At 33.6% G+C, this 21,315-nt stretch overlaps 1 protein-coding gene across 1 annotated transcript in view; it reads left to right on the forward strand.

Annotated features, from left to right (window-relative positions):
- LOC150108630 (transcriptional regulator protein Pur-beta-like) overlaps positions 1-21,315 on the forward strand; it is a 343,857-nt gene that overhangs the window by 192,974 nt on the left and 129,568 nt on the right. Inside the window, exon 4 of the mRNA XM_090390893.1 lies at positions 4,307-4,425. Within this exon, the coding sequence (XP_090247019.1) occupies positions 4,307-4,425 (119 nt within the window). The remainder of the gene's footprint in view (positions 1-4,306; positions 4,426-21,315) is intronic.

Here is a 21,315-nt window from a genome sequence, read left to right on the forward strand (position 1 = left end):
GGTGAAATTGAGGAGATCCACTTATGGATTAAAAGTAACAAAATCCATTCTGATGGCCACTGATTAATTGGTGGGTCTTTAGGTGGTAAAATGACAGTTGCTTGACTTATGTTAGTTTGCTGTGTTACTTGTTATGCATTACACACACACACAGTGAGTGGCCACTTTATTAGGAAAAGCATTTAATAATAAGTGGACCCCCTTTTGCCTTAAGAACAGCCTGTATTCTCTGTGACATTGATTCAGCTAAGTGTAAAAACATTCCTCTGAGATGTTTGTCCACGCTGTCACAATGCCTCACCTAATTGTTGCAGATTGAACAGTGGCACATTGCTGCTGCAAACTGCTTGTTCTACCTCATCCCAGAGATGTGCTATTGGGTTGCGGTCTGAGGACTGAGCTGAACACTGAAGTAAAGGAAAGTCACTGTCATGTTCATCAAACCACTTCAGCATGCTTCGCACTTTGTGGCATGGTGCATTGTCTTGTTAATGCCCGTTTAACAATGGGTAAACTGCAGCCACAAATGGGTGAACATGGTTAGCAATGATGTTAAGAATAGGCAGTGCCATTCAGGCAGTGTTCAACAAGTGTCAGGGGGCACCGAATATGTACCAAAAAAAAAACATTCCCAACACCATTGCAACCCTGCCACTATCTTGAGCTGTTGTTACTTGGTAGGAAGAGTCCATATCCTCACGTTGTTGCCCCCCCCCCCCCTCCATATTCTAGTTCTGCCATCAGCATGATCCAGTACAAACAGGGGCTTGTCAGACTAAGTAACATTTTTCCAGTCATCAGCTGTTGGTTGGTGATCATGTGCCCATTAAAGCTGCATCTTTCTATTCTTAGCTGACAACAGGAAACCGGATAGGCATCTGCTCTTGTATTCCACCCTGCCCCATCTGTGGCAGCATGCCACGAACTGTGTACTCTGAGATGATGTTTTGACTACCACTGTTGTAATATGCTGTGATTTGACTGGCCTGCCCATCATGTTTCATAATTCTTGCCATTCATCTCTGATCTCATGCATCAATGAACTGTTTACATCCACAAGACAGCCGGGGCTTGAAATCATGTTATTATATCACTCCCGATACACCCTAACACTGTCGTGTGTGTATGAAAATCCCAGAAGAGTAGACATTTGTGAAATACTGGCAGCAGCACATCTGTTACTAACAATCATACCATGCTCAAAGTCACAACCTGTACCTTTTACCCATTCTGATGCATCAAACACACAAAAAAAAAAAAACAGAACCATCAGTTGTGTGATTGCCTGATGTATGTAGCTAACTGCAGCTGTGTGACTCGACGTCTTCAGGAACAGTCTGTTTTCCTAAATGGGGAAGTGTTCCTAATAAAATGGCACTCAGAGTGTATTCACCTGAAGATTGATAGTTGAAACATTGAGAAATTATTGAATATCATTTCTCTTTAATAATATAAATTAACAATACCAAGATATTATATACTTGGCTTAATCCTTTATCCAAGTGTAAGCAAACCAAGTTTGCACCTGAAGAATTAAACTAAGTATATAATTTCTTGGTATCTTTAATTTATAATATAAACAAGTGGAAAAAATTCCAAAACTATCTCTAATCCAGAGTATTTTAATATTAAGATGTGACATCTTTTGGCTACTCGTATATGCAAATATGACTTCTGCATTACCCCAACCTTAGTATAACTTTTCTACGTTTGGCTCTCAGTGATGTGCCTTTGTGCTGAAGTCGTTGCTTTCCCTGAGGTATGAGCAACTCTGCTCAGTGGTGGGGTGTGCCTGCCATTAGGCAGAGCCTCCATTGAGGGTTCTTCTCGGTGGCAGGGTAGGCTGAGTTAAATGATCCTTCGAGTTACTTATTGTTGGGTAATCTGAGGAATCACACAAGTTTTTGGAGAGGTATTCGTACACTTAAACATACCTCAATAAAGGTTGAAGCCTTTATTGAGGTATGTTTAAGTGCCTGAATTGTGATATGAAGGGTAGTGACCTTTCTCATAATGCATAGCATTATACACGTCTGCAAGGATATGTGCTTTGCATTATGGGATACTAAGGCAAGTGATGTGAAGTCATTAGCTTCTATATACGAGTTGCCCCAGTCCTGAAAATACTTCAGGTGCAATATGTTGAATTTTTTCTTGACAATTATTCATAAGACTATTACACTTTTTTATAAAATCTTTATCAAGTAGCTTTACTTTTTATCCTCCTACATGTTTTGCCAATCTGTTTCTATTGGCATCCTCAGGGAATACAAATCAGTAAGCACAAAATGAAGGTTACAGACTAGGTTATAACCGATGGTTCTAAATCATACAAAAAATTGGTATAGATTTTTTATATACCAATTTTTTGTATGATTTAGAACCATCGGTTATAACCTAGTCTGTAACCTTCATTTTGTGCTTACTGATTTGTATTCCCTGAGGATGCCAATAGAAACAGATTGGCGAAACATGTAGGAGGATAAAAATAAAGCTACTTGATAAAGATTTTATAAAAAAGTGTAATAGTCTTACTTCAGGTGCAAGTTTTGTTTGCTTACACTCTTGGATAAAGGATTCAACCAAGTACAGGTAACCCTCATATAACGCGTATGTTAGGTTCCACCAAAATGCTGCGTTATATAAATCGCGTTATTCGAGACTCAGATCACATAGAAAAAGTAGGGCTAGGTTCCGAAATCGTGTTTTTTTTTTATTTATTTATTTATTTATTTATTTAAAGATTATGTAAACAATGACATATCCAACAAATATATATTTTTATTTAATTCAGGTAATTCATGTAAGTTAAGAACACATATAAACTATGAAACAAATACATAGTATAAACTTATAAAATTATGAATTGTATGTAAACTTCATTGCACATAATACATAAATGTTTTAGGCAAAATATAATAAAGTATATATTTTAATCATCATCGCTTGAAATCTCTTAGACATTATTTGTATAATTCTCATTGCATACTTCGGCTGGTTTAGTTATCAAGAAGTCAGTAATAAGACCTTGCTTACCACTATGCTGCAATTTTTTATTAAGTTCATAATACGGAACTAAAAAAATATCCAATTGTCTCATGAATTTTCTGGAGCGCTCCATTGAGAGATCATCATCCATAAAATAACTTTCTTGCCAAGTCCAATCCTTCTGCTAATTTCTTTAACGGATTTATCACAATCAGAATCTTTACCAGAACTTTCCCCACCATTTGGTTCGTCATCTATTAATTGTACCAGTTCCTCCTCATTTAAATCTATTTCCCCATCAATTAATTCACTATTGAAGAGATTGGAACACTTATGAAGAAGTTCGCGAAGGTTGAGTCTCATGTGCTGATCGAATCCGAATGTATCTTCAGTTCTTGTTTATCTCTATTAACAAACGCGTATATCGCAGAAGAGCTCCAAGTGGCCATTACTATAAAAATATTTTTTTTTACATAAAAAACATATTGCATATTGTATGTAACTCACCAAAAAATGAAGTGCTCAGCTTGAGATTAACACGCTTATGATTTTTAATGTGCTTTCCTGGCAGAAAACGAAGACAATTTTCAACAATAAATACTTTATACGGTAAACAATTGATGTTCATGTGTGCTAAAGGGTATTTCGCCTAATATAAATTCGGTATTTATAACTAAATGCGTGATACGGGCAAATGCAAATTTTACGAAGATAAAATTTGATTTTTAAGTCACTTTTTGAAAAATATATGAAAAGATAAAGGATTACTACAGTTTGTAGACTGTCCTATATTGAAATCACGTTGTATAAGTATCGCGTTCAACAAGGGTTACTATAATTTGTAGACCGCATTATATCGAAACCACGTATAAGTACTGTGTTATACGAGGGTTACCTGTATATAATTTCTTGGTATCTTTAATGGTATATTTGTCCCATAAGTTTTAATGATTCAAATCAAATGTTAGTAATTTTTTTTATTTCTAACCTGTCTATGAATAGGTCAAAGGTTTGCAAGAAAAATAGCAGTCCAGTCTGCTTTAAAATTTTTTCATGGGAAAGCAATCAAAATTTATGTCTAGTTATTGTCTAATGTTTGAATTCTTCTTTCATAAATTCAAAGGTCAGCTGGTACATCTCAGACCATTTAGTTTGGAGGATGGGAAGAGTGTTATCCTTAGAATTCTGTACATTAAGTGATTTTTTAAGAAATTGAATCATTTTTAATCTCTTAAACTGCTTCAATAATTTGACATTATCGTAATTTGATTTCTGTAGTTGAGAATTTTGTTACATGTTATTTTTTTAAAAAAAACAGGTCCACCAAACCCTGATAACCTTCCAGAAGATGGAAAACTAAAAAGTGAAGTGATGGTAAAAGATAATAGACGCTATTATCTGGACCTGAAAGAAAATTCAAGAGGGAGGTTTTTAAGGGTTTGTACAGATGTATTCAAGATTTTCTTTCTTCCCATTATACAGTTCCTTTAGTTTGATAATCATAGCAGCTAGTTTAAACATATTCTTAAACCTGAAAGCATAATTATGACTTTTTTTAAGCGTGCTCAGTGCTGTATCTTGATTGTTTTCTTCTAGATAAAGTAACAAGTCATATTTAAAAGATTTTTATGTACTCTTTCAAGTTGAAATTAGCTAGCTGTCCAGTAAATAGTGAATTCACTCAACCTGTTATCAGAGATTATGTGGTCTAAAGTGTTCATATAATGGGAGATTTCTTTAGTTTTTCTGATGATAACATACCCATATCAAAGAAAGCAAGCAATTTAGTTTTGTAGAAAAATGTATCTCAGGAGGGAGGGAGGGGACTAGTTGTGGTATGCATCACTTAGTAATACTACTGCCTCCCTGTGCTTATTACAAGCATAAAAAGAGGAATAAACAATGTTTTATCTCCAGGGTGGGACTGATTTATACAATCCTTTGTCTGTCAATGGTACCACCATACGGTAAGGTTTTAACGGCTAAAGTTAAATTACAGGCAGTCCTCGGTTTACGATGGTTCAACTTACGCCGATTCACAATAGCGGCGGATGCCTGCGCATGCTTTCTTACTCTAGTATGGTCTGACTGAGAAACGACGCTAGCAGGCATTCTAGTATTTGAGTGTATACCGAGCTACTATGGCGTATATGTATCAAACCTAGTTTTACTGTTGAATCTACCTAATTGTTCTATTTAATTTTTTTTTACATACCATGTCTGATAAAAGAAGTGCAGAAAAGTTAGCAGAACTTGGTGTTAAGAAGGCACGGAAATATATCACACTTGAAAAGAAGATGGAAGTGATTTGAAGAATGGAAGATGGGCAAACACGTGCTAATGTCTGGAGAAGTATGAACTTGCCTCCATCACCTGTTACTACAATTATGCAAAATGCAGATAGAATAAAACATTCTGCGCAACAATCTATGGCAGCACTAAATGCAAAACATTTAGTTTTGCATTTAGTGCTACCATTTAGCAAACAAAGTTATAGCAGGGGATAAACTTCATGAAAAAATGAAAAAATTATCATCATTATGGGTGGATGACTTGAATAAAAGAAGTGCAGAAAAGTTAGCAGAACTTGGTGTTAAGAAGGCACGGAAATATATCACACTTGAAAAGAAGATGGAAGTGATTTGAAGAATGGAAGATGGGCAGACACGTGCTAATGTCTGGAGAAGTATGAACTTACCTCCATCGCCTGTTACTACAATTATGCAAAATGCAGATAGAATAAAACATTCTGCGCAACAATCTATGGCAGCACTAAATGCAAAACATGTAAGTTATAGCAGGGGATAAACTTCATGAAAAAATGAAAAAATTATCATCATTATGGGTGGATGACTTGAATCAGAAAAACGTTCCTCTGATGCAGGCTGTTATAACTGAGAAAGCAAAAACAGTTTTTGAGGATCTTAAAAAGACAGGTAGTGGCGAAGAAACATTTTTAGGAAGCAAAGGTTGGTTTAAGTCTCAAAGTAAGTGCCATAGTGTCAAATTATGTGGTGAGGTGGCAAGTGCAGATGTTGCGCAGCGGCTGCTTTTCCTAAAGAATTTCAAGATTGTATAGAACAAGGAAGTTATCCTCCTAATCTCATTTTTAATGTTGATGAGACTAGGCTCTACTGGAAAAAATTGCCATCACACACCTTCATTTCCTGTGAAGAACATTCCGCTCCAGGTTTTAAAGCTGCAAAAGATAGACTTATGCTTTTGTCGGGTGCAAATGTCTCCAGAACTTTGAAGCTTAAACCAATGTTGGTGTACCATTCACAGACACCACATGCCTTCAAAGGTATAAAAGCCATGCTGCCAGTCTATTGGAAATGGAACAAGAACACTTGGGTTACACAAGACGTTTTTATAGATTGGTACACAAATTATTTTTGTCCTTCCATGCTTTGCTTCTGTAAAGAAAATGATTTGCCAGCCAAGGCATTGCTTCTCTTGGATAATGCCCCTGGATATCCTCAAAACCTTGCTGAAATAAGAACATCATTAGATGTCAAGGTTGTTTACATGCCCCCAAACACAACATCGCTTTTGCAACCGATGGATCAGGAGATTATATCAATCTTCAAAGCCTCTTACGTCCATATAACATTTATGGAAATGGTAAGAGTCTTGGACACTTCAGGAAAAACTATTAAAGACTATTGGCGGTCATTCGATATTTTGAAGGGCATTAACAACGTCAAGGCAGCTTGGAACAAAGTGTCTGTAAAATGTTTAAAAGGAGCATGGCAAAAACTTCTTCCAGCATTTATACATGACTTCGAGGAATTAGAGCAAGATGAGAATGTTAATGAAGACGTTACCAAGCTTTCATGAGAGGTGGGATTGGACGATATTACAGCTGAAGATGTGACAGAAGTCTTAGAGAGCCATGATAAACCGCTTTCCAATGAAGACTTAAAAGAATTAGCCAAACAATTAAGTCAACATCAAAAGGAGAAGAAAGAAAACGAAGAAGGTCCTCTGAGAGATATAAAAATAGCTGATTTACAGTGTATCCTTGCAAGCGTAGAGACATTGACTGATGAACTCTGCGAAATGGACCATGGTTGGGAACGGAGTGCGAATGTAAAAAAGAGTGTAATCGCATCTATTCAACCTTACACTGAACTCCTTAAAAAAAGAAAATCGAGGCAGTTAACACTGGTTACGTTTTTCAAAAAAAAATGCAGGTGATCCAAAACCAGAAACTTCAACACATAAATATGTAATATCTTTTCAAAGTTTCATATTTTTTGTATATAATTTTGTTTCCGTTATCTACTATTATTGCTAATTTTGCTGGAATTAAGGAAACCATCAAATCTCCGATTTTCATTGGATTTATGTGCTGGTAAATCCTTGCATGATAAACGGCTCAGTTGCGCCTTGCCCTGTGAATATAATATTCAATGTGAATATTATATTCACAATGAATACAACGAAACATTTTTCAGGAACGGAAGTGAGGCATAAACCGAGGGCTGCCTGTATTTGTTTATTTTCAAATAATCAAATTTTTAATTATTGTTTATTCAGAATGCGGAATTGAATATTTAAAGTAATTCATATATTTTAAATATATGAAATATCTTGTAATGTAGTAGTATTGTATTCTTATATATTATTATTATGTATATATATTTTTTTCATTCCTGTTTTAAAGAATAATCAGTGTAAAGATGGGATACGCTGAACTGTATAAATTTGCTAGAAAAATGAAAGTTTTCATATTGAGAAATTTGTGTTTGTGGAGTAACATCTTGATAACCTCAGTACCCCCCGCACTTCTCTCCCCCCCCAATAAACACTGAAAGTTTTCTTAATCATTGATATTTAATTTCAAATAATGGAATTTGTTTATAAATCATATGCTCATCTTTTATTATATACTGATTTTATCTTTTAAAATTTTACTATTTTACATTGCATCTAGTGTTATTGCAAACTGTAAATTGCACATTAATACTACTACTTGTTATTGGGCACCTTAGTAAAGTGGTAGTTGGAAGTGGCAGGTAGAATTTGGGTATTATATTTACATTTCATGACTATAAATATGATACCCAGTATCTATTTCAGGAAAAAACCTAGTATCAGGGTTTTCTTCCTGAAATAGATAAACTAGCCTTGAGAACACAGTTTATAGGTATAACATTTGTGTTATGACCAAAGTTGCTTTGTTTGACAGATAATACTAACCTTAAAAAATTACACTAGAAACCTACAAAAACAGTGAAAGAATTAAAGAACAACCTAATAAAATAAAAAATGGTAAATCATCAGGAAATGATTGGATAAAACTCTGAACTGATTTCATCAGAGATTATTGATATAATAAATTTAGTTTAATCCTTTATCCAAGTGTGAGCAAACAAAGTTTGCGCCTGAAAGTATCTTCAGGACTGGGGTAAGGTGGTACAGCACCTGTTTGCTCACACTTGGATAAAGGATTAAACTAAATTTATTATATTCTAACCAAGTGAAAAATAAACTTTCAGAGATTATTGAAATTTTTAAATAAAATATATACAAATGGACATACCAATAATAATGGAATACAAGTATAGTAATACCTATATTTAAAGAAGAGGATAAAAGAAAACCTGCTAATTGCAAAGATATTAGTTTATAGAATACATGCTACAAAATATATAGTAGAACACTTAATGAAATATTGAAATGTACAGTGAAAAAATATTATTAGAATGTCAAAATGGATTTAGAAAAGATACTCTACAATGGATATCTTTTTGTTTAAAACTGCTTATAGAGAAAAGAAGAGAATTTAATTTAGAAACTCATCTTTTATTTATAGATATTTTAAAGTAAAAAAATATATACTGTTTGATATATTACTTTCTTTCTTTCTTAGTCCTTCTCTTCTATCTTTTATGTTCGAGGTAAGTATTATTGCAAACACAACTGTACTTGAAGATAAGGTGGTTAGCTCTATGCCTCCTGGTGTGTCCTGTGTCTGTAGATGCATGTGTGTTCACAAGGGCTGATTTTGCGTGTTCTGGGGGAACGAAAAACCCAAGTTTCCAAGTGACAACCCCCCCCCACCCCCCACCCCCCCCCCCCCACCCCACACACACACCTCTGTATGAGACTGGCTAACTCACCTTTCGTTGAAAGAGACCAGATAAAGGTTCCTCATATCACTGATGGGAATCGAACCCAGGTCTTTCTAACCAAATGGCTTCGACTACACCAACTGAGCTACGGAGGCTCTTTGATATGGTACAAAGAATAAATATATCTTAATGTTTTACTACATACAATAATGAATATAGACAAAGATGACAAAAGAAAAATAAAAATAAATGAAAAAAAATGTCTAAAAAGACAATCTATAAACCAAGGAGTAAGACTGGGATGTCCTCTGTCTCCAACACTTTTTAACATTTATATTAACTAACTGTTAATACAGTGGAACACCTTAAATAACACAGGTATAGAAATTTCCTGGAATAGCAAAATAAATTCGCTATTATTTGCAGATAATCTGGCAATAATATCAGATAAGGAAGACAACTTACAAAGTGCAATATATAATTTAAACATAGTAGAACGGTTTGGAATGAAAATATCCATAGATAGAAGTAAAATAGTTATTAATATTAAAATAATAGAACAGATAAATACTTTCAATTATCTCGGATGTGAAATATCATATGAAGGAGAAAGTCATCATCAAATTCCTGATATATGCCCTCAAAGGGCGTACAGGATATGATAGTACTACATGAAAAATTTACACCATTACTAACTTCCTATCTACAATTTTCCTCCAAATCAGTCTGTTACCTGTCAAGACTGCAATATTATCAGGTCTTATATTTCTATCTTCTAAGGCACTTTTTACTGTATCAATCCACCTATATCTTAGCTTTCCTCTGTGTTTGGGCCTGAGATTAGCTCTGCTAATACATTCCTGGATGCTGACAATATCAAGTTCTTTATTAATATCCTCATTTTTAATATGATGATGCCCTCTGTTCATGCCCCTAATCTTTCTCAGGACTCTAATATCTGTAGTCTTTGGTCAAGTGTTTTACTTCTAACCCAGCTCTCAGATCCATAAGTTAAAAGTGGTTTGAACACTGTCTTGTATACAGCTAATTTAGTGTTTTGACTAATTTCTCTCTTATTCCATATAAATTTATTCAGTTGACTTCCTACCATACCAGCTTAGTTGATTCTGTTGTGTATTTCCATATTTAATTTACCATCTTCACTAAAAATCATGCCTAAGTAGCTGAAATATTTTACCTTTTCTATAGATTCTCCATTCACAATGCAGTTGATATTTTCAATGTTCACCTTCATGCCATAACTCTTACAACAGTTATTCAATTTAGTCAGGGAATCTTGCAGACTTGTACCGGATTTATTTAGAAATATAACATCATCCGCATATAGCAAAAAGCTGAGATTAACACCTCCAATTTTGATATCAGGTTTGATTCATATAGATAATGAATAATAAATGGAATAATGCACATCCTTGTCTGACACCAGATTTAACATTAAACCACCTTCCTGTACTTCCTTCAATTCTAACTGCTGACTTATAACTCGAAGACGAAGTATTGCTTGATATAATGCCCCATTAACACAATATAACATAGCTTCTTTCTTAGCACCTTGTCATGTGCCTTTTCCAGATCTACAAAACTTCAATACAGATCTTTGTTATATTCCCATGATTTCTCAATTATCTGTCATAAAGTGAAAATCTGATCCTGACAGCCACTATTTTGCCAGAATCCAGCTTGTTCTTCACCAAGCTTTTCTTCCACAATTCTTCTCAACTGTTTTCTCAAGTATACTTGCATAGATCTTGCCTGGAACACTCAGTAGGGAAATACCTCTGTTTTCCCTTTTTATATATGGGCACTATTAGAGCTCTACTCCAATCATCGGGAATTCGTCCCTCTGTCCAGGCATTCTGAACTATGCAGTGCAGCCACTGTAAGACTTATACCACCATACTTCAGCATTTATGGTCGAATATCATCTACTCCTGCTGCCTTTCAACATTTCAAGCCTTTGATGGCTTTTTCTACTTCAAGTATGGATATGTATTGAAGTATGCCTGTTGAGTGTTTTTTACCACTGTGCTATCACTGTTTGTTTCATTTAGCAATTTTTCGAAGTAATTACTCCATACTTCAAGGATATCTTTTTCTCCTGTTTTCATGTCGCCTTTATCATCTCCTTTTAGCACCTTCTGTGGGACCATATTCACAAATGTCTCATTGTCAAGTTCCCCATTCTCATATTTCCCCACATCACGCTACTTGAGACTACCTGCCATTCAAGAAGATTAGCCTCGTATTTTGTGTTTAATACTATGGCTACTCCTTCTTTTTCTTGATTGCCATTGCCTTAATATAACATTTTGCATTTATTGCTCAGAAAGCTCTCACCAGTTTTTGCCTTTTTTGTTTCATTCACCCCTATTATGTCGATCTGGTATTTATCCAATTCCTTAGTTAGCTCTATTTCTTTGCTGTTCAGGCTTCTTATGTTGATAGTACCAATCTTGAACTCTGGTAATGTTGATTTGGGGTAGGTTTTAGGATTTGTTCCAATAGCTGACTTTTTGCTGTTTGGCCTGGTTCCCTGGCGCAAACAACAGGGGCCTTGTTTATCCGGGGTATACCCCAGCCGGCATGAAATTCTATTATGTTGTATCATCATTTGAAATTTTTGTTTAAGCCAATAAGAATACAAGTTGGTCGACTAAATCCCAAATTGCCAGCCCATCCTCATCCATTCAGTATCCAGGTAAGATACCTAACAGGGTGCACCACAAGAAGGTGAGTATTGGACATTATGTCAGAAGCCTTGTTCGGTTCTCCTCTCATTTATATAGCTTTGACCGTTACGCACCCTAGAAAATTTTAAAAAAAAAAAGTCATAAAATTAAAAACTTCAAAATTTTTACAAATTATGGGCCTGATAAATAGAACATTCAATCTAAATATTGTATGAAAAGAAACACGCTTGAAATAGCAGTGAAATTTGGGAAATAAACAACCAAGATAAAGAAGTAAAAATAAGTTAAATGAGATTCATGAGAATAGCTGCAATAGATACATTATTAGACAAAAAAAAAAAAGGAATTAAGACATTTTAAAATAACTAAAAATAAAATCGATAGAACATGTAAACAAACATACAATATCCTAAATAATTAATGAAATATGAACCAGTCGGAGAGAGAAGGCCAGGTAAACATCAGAAGAGGTTATTAGATGGATAATGATGAGACTGGAACAGAACAATATAATCTATATCCGTAATGAGCATTTTGATGATGATGGAGTTGCTTTGTTGCAATTCCATTCACATTCCACCAGTCATAATGGGAGGAGAATGATGTTGTGCAAACTGAAATTATTAGAAATAATTGTGCTTTCTTTCATTCCGTTCGTTTCTTAGTATTATTATTCGAGATCTCCAGGAAGTCAAGGACTTAATGAAAGTGGTCATAGATCAACCCCAAACTATCAGACTGTTTTAAACTTATTCACTGGATGTGCTCAGTACTTCAACTGGCAACATGGGCAAAAAAATTATTCATTTTGATTTGGATTTCAATTCAGAAGGATAACCTAAATATACATACATCTCAACTAACAAGAATTCCTTATACATAGTCTTAGTAAAGTAGAGGAATAGCTTGCAATTTTGAAACCTGAGATTTTAACTTCTGCTATTATCAGAAGAAGGTTTTTTTTTTTTTTTTTTTTTTTTTTTTTTTTTTTTTTTTTTTTTTTTTCATGAAGTTTGTGTGTTTATTTATTTATTTATTTTGTTTATTTGAGAAACCTTACTCTAGAGACCAAATGTGGAATTCTTTCAAGCAACTTCATATCTCCTACTAAACATGCACTGGTTTCACATCTCTCGACAAAGTTATCTCCCACTAAAGAATAATCACAAACATCCAGGGTCATGTGAATATGCTGACCAGGTTTGCATGGGAGATGGTAGAGTTTGCCCTCCTAGAAATTTGGGATTTTCATCTTGCAAAGCAGTTAAACTGACCAGACGGACATATACATAATGTATAGACATATTACACACCTGGACCTTAGCTTCTGCAGCTGTAATTCCAAACAACAACCATCATTCTAATGTTTGCAACATTGTGGTATCTCTTTTCCACCTGTTTTATGTTTTCATGAAATCTGCTGGTGCTCACTGGACTGGTTTGCACCAGCACAGGAAAAAGCCTATGAGAGTACAAGAATTGAATTCATATTACAAATTTTATTGAGCATATCTGCAAATATGATTTTGAAATGACAATGTTTATGTTTAACTGCAGAAAAAATACCTTATTTGAGCTTTGGTATATGAGAGAGAGAAATTTGTGCTGCAGTATCCTAAAGCAATCCCCATTCCTATCTGTGTTGTAAGAAAACTTCATTAACTTTAATTTTATACAAGTGGATGATAAGGGAACTCTATTTGAATCAAATGCACTTTGGTAGAGATTATTTTTTGAGTCTAGAATGAAAAATTCTATTCTTGGCAACTGCTTTTTATTCTAACTCAGTGCTAATTGTTTTGTATTGTACCATTCATACAGAAAATACAAGTATACCCCAGTCACATGACATATTAGGTTTCAGACCACCATCGTATAGAAAATTACTGCATTTATTTTTTATTTCACTTATAGATACATGTAATGGTTTAATAACATTTTTAAGCAGTCAGATATGCAAACGAAAAATTTAGAATAATTTTCGCAGATGAAAGTTCTGAATAGGTTGATGTAAGGGAACATGTCGATCAGTCTGGTCTTCATCATTAAAAGTTTTTCCATTTCAGCAATAACATTGCAGAAATTTACCACTATTGCTACGCCAATAACTGGTGTGGCGCTTTTCATTTCACTGAAATCTTTATCTTTGTTTATCACAACTGTAACAACTTTAGTCGAAGTAAGCCTATCCTGTGACCTTCGTTGGTGTTCGATGCACAGTCATCACTAAATTTAAATATTTTAATCTTAATATCTAATGTAATGGATTTATGTGTCTTCTTTTTTTAGCTGGAGCAACAGCAGCCTTACTTTGAATTTTATCTGCCATCATTAACAACAATAAAATAAAATGATATTTATAAGCTGTTTATAATTCACAGCAACACACACATACATATGTATAGCTAGTAACGACATCGTAAATAAATTAAGTTCCCAAATACTGAGCATCAGTTGATTCACAGCAGCATCATGTCACTAAAACCATCATATGAGCAGATGCAGCATCTTATAAATGAACACTGGTCATAATAGAAATGCATTGTATGAACAAATGCAGTATTGTCTTCTTTTTTTAGTTGGAGCAACAAGACAGATGGAAGAGATTCACCGACTTCCAACTTGGCGAAATACCTCACCAACATGATCTCACATCATATAGGAAAAACATCTTCGTTCATAAAAAATAGTACACATTTCATAGAAAAAGTGAAAGATATACATATTGGTCCATCAGACAGCTTAGCAAGTCTAGACATTATCAGCTTGTTTACAAACGTCCCGAGACAAGAAATTTGAATCTCCTAGAAGACCTCTTTCCTCTGGACATCTTAGATCTTTTTAAACATTGTATAAACAATACTTTTTTCACTTATCAAGACAGAATCTGGGAACAAAAAGAAGGACTTGCCATGGGTTCATCATTATCACCGGTATTAGCAAACCTATTTATGCAAAAAATTTGAAAACAATGCTCTAAAGAATTACCATAAAAAACCAAAAATATGGCTACGCTATGTAGACGATATTTTCATCATATGGAATGGAACAACAGATGAACTTATCAATTTTAAAGATTATCTCAACAATTTGCACAACACCATAAAATTCACTTTAGAACAAGAAGAAAATAAAAAACTTCCTTTTCTAGATATTCTATTAGAAGTTAATGAAGAAAATAAACTCTCCTTCTCAGTATATAGGAAGCCGACCAACACAGGAAGATTTCTAAATGCAGCCTCACACCACCATCCTTCACAAAAAATAAGCTTAATTAAAACTCTTCAAGACAGAGCATACAATATCTCCAGCACACAAGAAAGATCTAATGAAGAACTAAAATACTTAACACAAATCCTCCAACAGAATGGGTATGAAACAAAAACCATCAAGAGACTCCTTAAAATGCCTCCAACTAATAACACAATAAAACAGGATTACAAAAACGCAATCTCGCTTCCTTATATCAAAAATGTTACAGACAAGCTAGCCAAATTAATGAACAAACACAACGTAAAAGTAGCCTTCCTTCCTATGGAAAAAGTCTCAAGATTTCTACATCCACCAAAACCACCTCATCATCCTCTTAAATAACCAGGAGTGTACAAAATCCATTGCTCTTGTGGGATTTGCTACGTAGGATAGACAGGAAGATCTGGAGAAATACGCATGGCTGAACACCAAAAAGACGTACAATACAAAAGAGAACAAAAAACGGGTCTTGCTTTCCATACCACTTCCACTGGATACGATGTACTCTGGCAAAAAACGACGATGTCACACATAGAAAACAACTGCTACATAAGAAAATTTAAAGAAGCTGCTAATATGCTGAAAAACCCAATCCAATGCAATAAAAATCAAGGTTTAATTCTCCATCAAGTGTGGTCAGCTCTAATAAAAAATCTACCTCAATCTGAGCTCGGACTGTATAAACGAGAACAAGAACACGTGACATCGTCCAGTATTGTTCAACGTCGATAACGTTTTCTATCTGCATTCTGTTATTTGAGTTTATGAATAGCCAGACGGTTATGATTTGTATTTATTAATTTCTCTTATTTAAACTTTAAGTTATACTATTTACCCTGAAGATATAAATCCTACGATTTACGAAACTTGTCGGGAACTATTATTTCAGTATGTTGTATTAATGAATAATAAAAAATGTGGTGCAATCACTGAAATATGTCTTTTGAATTTCACTGTAACTGGATTGTTATTCAATAAATTGCAGAAACTAACTGCACTTTATGGGCTTATATACTAGTTTTATGGTTGAAAATCCAAAGAATATTCTATTTGCATTCCAGAGATATTCTCTGAACACATACAACATTTTTATTTTAAATACAAATAATAATAATAATTTCTTAACTCTGCATCCTTTAGGTGGGTAACCTAAAAATGTAAGATACTGATCTTGCTTTTGAAGAATATTGTATCTTCTAAAATGATTAAAAGGATATAATATATGATGAGTCCATATAACTCTTTTTAGTTCATTGTTGGGATTGAGTTGAACAAAATTTCTCACTGACAGGAACCTATTTGATGTTGCCGTTTGACCAGCAAGCACAATGAACAGTAAAATGAGAATTGCAAAATGCATTATTATTTGAATTTTTTGGGAGTTGGGGGGGGGGGGATTACTCATTCCACTGACTTCTAGGTTACAGAGCTAATGGCATCCTTTACACATTTTCATTCAAGAAAAAAAAAAGAGAGTTTTGCTATCTCACAGATCCTAAATGGATTTTATGCTTTTTTATACCACTGTAAAGGCTTTGCCGTAATGAGAATGTAGTGCAAGTTGTTTTTCACTTGGTTATGCTACGAATTATATATTTGATTTAATCCTTTATCCAAGTGTAAGCAAACAAAATTTGCGCCTGAAGTAATTTCAGGACTGTGGCAACTTGTGAGTGGCCCCAGTCCTGAAATTACTTCAGGCGCAAACTTTGTTTGCTTACACTTGGATAAAGGATTAAACCAAATATATAATTTGGAGAATGTAGTGCATTTTGTAATGAATTGTATTCCCATTTATATCCCTTTTATGCACTTCCTACTGGTGGTTTTTAATCATTGACTTACAGGTCAGAACCTGTGATGCCTTGGAAGAGAACCAGTAGTTTGAGATGGTACTGTCTAATAGTGAAATCTTAAAAAAATAAATCATTGAGATATGATTGTATGGGCTCGTTAGAGATCAAGACTACTTTTCATTCAGCTACTCTTGTCTCTGACTACAAGATTGCAGAAAACTGTTCTCATTTTTTTTATCATGTGTTTTGTTTAAAGTAAAAAGCTATATTTTGTCTTCACAGAATATCTCCAGATCTCAGATATAATATTTTCTGCTTTTATTCTGGCATGAGAATTTGCCTTAACAGGAAAACAAAAATACAAATCAGCTATTCATAGTCTTTATATTTCACTTTATCAAGAAGTTCATGATTTTCCCAAATCTCCTAAATGAACAGAATGAAGTACTTTTCAAGTGAAAATATTGCCATTTTGTAGAGCACCTTTCAACTTCTGTTTAACACGTTCGCACTGAGCAGTGTGTGCATCTGCGTAACTGCTGGCAGGAACTAGCTTTAGCATATGTGTGCTGCTTCTACATCAGGCAAAAGCAGCACACATTTTCACAAAGCTTATATGGCATGTTAGTTGCAACTATTTTTGGTAGAATTCTATTTGTAAAATTAGTGTTTGTGAAGTGTCTGAATGATACTGAATATCTCAAATATAATTCAAATTGATTTCAAGTTATATATTCCATTTTTAAATTTTCGTAGTTGCTGCTATTATTCATGTCGAAATTTCTGGAGCATGAAACTACATAAACACATGAATGTAAACAAATAATTTACTAACTTAAATTAATTATTTACCGCCAACATTTCACTACCTTAAGTTAGTATTATCAGAGGCAATTTAACACCACACAGTAAGTGAAGACAAACTAAAATTACCTGCATATCAAGCACAGACATGTGCGTGGAGGGTGACAGTGACACTCTTTATGGTGATTCCTGTTGTTAATGTTGATTTCTACAGCATCTCCTGCTAATATGGAACTCAATATTTCGGACAAACAGGACAAACTACATTAGTTAAGAGAAAAGAACACAAAAAATGTATCCAGAATGGAGACCAAAAACTGGTTAACTGCAATGGAACAGATGGTATGATTTTAAACAGCTTTTTGCACACAGCCTCATCTACCCACACCATTAACAATGGAGAATCACCATGAAGAATGCCACTGTCACTCTCCATGCACATGACTGTCCTTGTTATCTAGGCCATTTTAGTTTCTCTTCACTGATTGCATAGTGTTAATTGAGTGTCTAGCCAAAACATTGGCTGTTAATAATTAATTTAAGCTAGTAAATTATTTTTTACATGCAAGTGTTCTATTCTATGTGGTTTATGTTCCAGAAACTTCATCATGAATATCAAGTTATATATTCACATATTGATCTTTTTGCTGTATATAAATTCTGTGATTTCTGTACCTGCTTGACTGTATTATAAACAGATGTTATATTTTTGGAACTGAAAATTTGAAAGAGGATATGAGGACAAACACTGTCTGTCCTAACATCCTCTTTCACAGAGTCTATGCATGCATAGCAGCATAAAGTCTGGGGAGGGGAGTGTTTTTCCATTATGAGCATCATTCCAGTTGCCTCTAATTGCACTAATTGTTGCTAAATATAGCATACTGTAATCTCCGTACTGTTTAGTGATAAACAAAACTATTTGTTTTTCTGACTTTTCTAGTTGTCTGTTAAGGTTTTTATCTATTTATTATAAATCTATTCCCAAATAAAAATGAATACTTCTATAAGAAGGGGTTAATCTACATCAAAATGCCAGCATACATGAGATAAGACAGAAAGTCGCTGATAAAGTAATGAATCTGGGATTTGTGAATGATGGATAATTCTGATAATGATCAAATATTGTGTTTCTTCTTACTGTGTAAAATGTATACCGATCCTCAATAAACAAAAGAAAATTCTTAGAACATAGTGATATATAAATAAAACAAAGAAATAAATACATATAACAAGCACAACAAATTTTGCAAGAAGATTTGCTGCTTTATCAACCCACATGTATTCCTACCACGCCTAAATGAATAGCATTATTAGTTTATTGGATTAGCCCCCCCCCCCTCTCTCCATAGTTATTTACTTAACTACCAAATGTATACAGCAGCTGTTTATTATTGGTTAATTATTTATACGTTGCAAACAAATCTCTTTCACTCTCCATGCAGGTTTTTATTTTATTGTTATTTTTTATGACATCATAAAATCACTTATGCTTGCTTAGAATTTAGAGGATCACATGCTATTCACTCCATCCAGCAACTTACAGGACACACACATATAATATCACAAATGTTAATTATTAATAATTTGTTTGCCAGTAATGAAAGTATTTCCACTCAGACTTGTTCTTTCCTTTACATTTCCCATTTTCATATGGCTTATTAATGAAGGTTCACATATTTTACACCTTTGAGTAATTCAAGTATACCAACCAAATTATAGCATTCTCTTTCATTATTGTTTTCTAATATATCCTAAAACAAAAACATTGTTCCCCTGCTCTACACAGATTTGGTTACAATACATAGCTCCTCTGCTGAAATGCAAGCATTAAATTTCCAATGGTACAGGGTTTTCTCTCACCCTATCAAATAGTTAGGGTGATGGCAAGAATGTTATGATTGACCCGATGTCAATGTGTTAATGAATCACTGAATAATTTGTTTTCTTGGGTCTTGAACCCCCACATTTAAATTGTGGCACAGTGTTTTGTCTCTGCCCATCAAATAATGAGGATTAAGTCCTCAGTTTATTTACTAAGGACCTTAATCTGGAAACTATCACAGATATTAACAAAAATATATATTGACTATATACACGATGTTGATAACACCATATAGTTGAAAATGTAACATTCAAATTAAGACAGTATACTCAACTGACAATCTTAGCAATATTCAGATCACTTATGTACTCACTCCACCTGATATTTTTACTTCTAAGTCTAATCTTCTATCACAAATATGCTACAAAACTTAAATACTTCCATAATAGTGGGTTTTTAAAATTTGCCACTATATATATAATTTTAGATGAATATATAAAATTTGTGATATTTTGTAAAGAATCTGTATGTTACAGGGAAAAATAGTTGTCATTTTCGTGTCTAACATATGACTAAATAACAACCAAAACTTTTCAGACATGTACTAGCCCTGTATTATATTAATATACTGTTATATTATAAAAAGAATGTCTGCATGGTATTATTCTGAATAAAAAGTTGTTTTTATTTTCCTGAAGGATCTCAGTTACAAAGACATTTAATGGTGGTTGGGAATATAAACAGTTACATAATTGAAAATAAATGAGCATTAAATCTAAATCAGTTCAGAAATAAGTGATTTTTTTCATTTCATATTTGAAAAGCACAACTTGCTTATTGTATACTTAGCTTCACAGACTGTTATAGTGCATTTTATCCAATTTAAACTGCTTGATCAGCAGGATCATTTAAATATTGTTTCTTGATTTCTGTTGATTTTGTACTGCTTCATTGAATCTTATATAACTGTTACATTTAATTGAAAAAGAAATCACAGAAGAAGAATAGTAAATCTTTTCTGATTTATTTTCAATGTTTTCATTTGTTCTCCATGAATTTCTCCTGACCTGCCTATGTACCCCCACCTGTCATATGCCACCATCACAAATAAATTTCATAGACAGCTGTTTTCTTTATTTGTACATGCAGAGGTGGTTTGAATAATTTATCGTATATAGCATCTGCTGTGTTAAGGCAGTTCTGGAGAAATTCAGTTGTTTTAAAAAAGATATCACAAAATTCAGTATTAACATTTTAAACCATTGGGGGGGGAACAGGAGGAGGCATAAATGCTATACATTGCAGCAACAATCTAGAAGTATAGGTGATATGTATTCCAACACAATGCAATAAAACGAGGGACAAGACAATTTTATATAGGCTATGAAAACACTTATGTTAACACGAGTTATGGTTTCCAGACAGAAATAAAAAAATATATATATTGTTCTTTCCTGGTATTGGGAATTTCACAAAGGAGACAGCAGTATATATATATAATAATTACTAATTATTACTTTCAGTATTTTGCCGAAGGCAATCATCATTGCATCATTGAAAAACCTTATAGAAGTACAGATACATGAGTAACACATGCAAATAACAAAATAAGCAAAGCCTACAGCAGTGTTTCTCAAACTTCAGATATCTGTGGACCCCTTCTTAAATTTTCATTATTATCAAGTACCCCCAATTAATTAAAAATAAATAAATTAAAATTAATAAATTAATTTAAAATATTAAAAAATTAAATATCTATTATTTGAATTTATATGTTCATGTAAACAAAAAATATTTAATTTTAATAGAACAAACTTTATAAAGATACTATAAAGTTTTACTATTTTTTAATATTATTG

This window comes from Typopeltis vanoorti, chromosome 3, assembly GCF_054136105.1.
Source record: "Typopeltis vanoorti isolate ZY-2024b chromosome 3, IOZ_Tvanoo_1.0, whole genome shotgun sequence".
In the NCBI taxonomy this organism is placed as follows: Eukaryota; Metazoa; Arthropoda; class Arachnida; order Uropygi; family Thelyphonidae; genus Typopeltis; species Typopeltis vanoorti.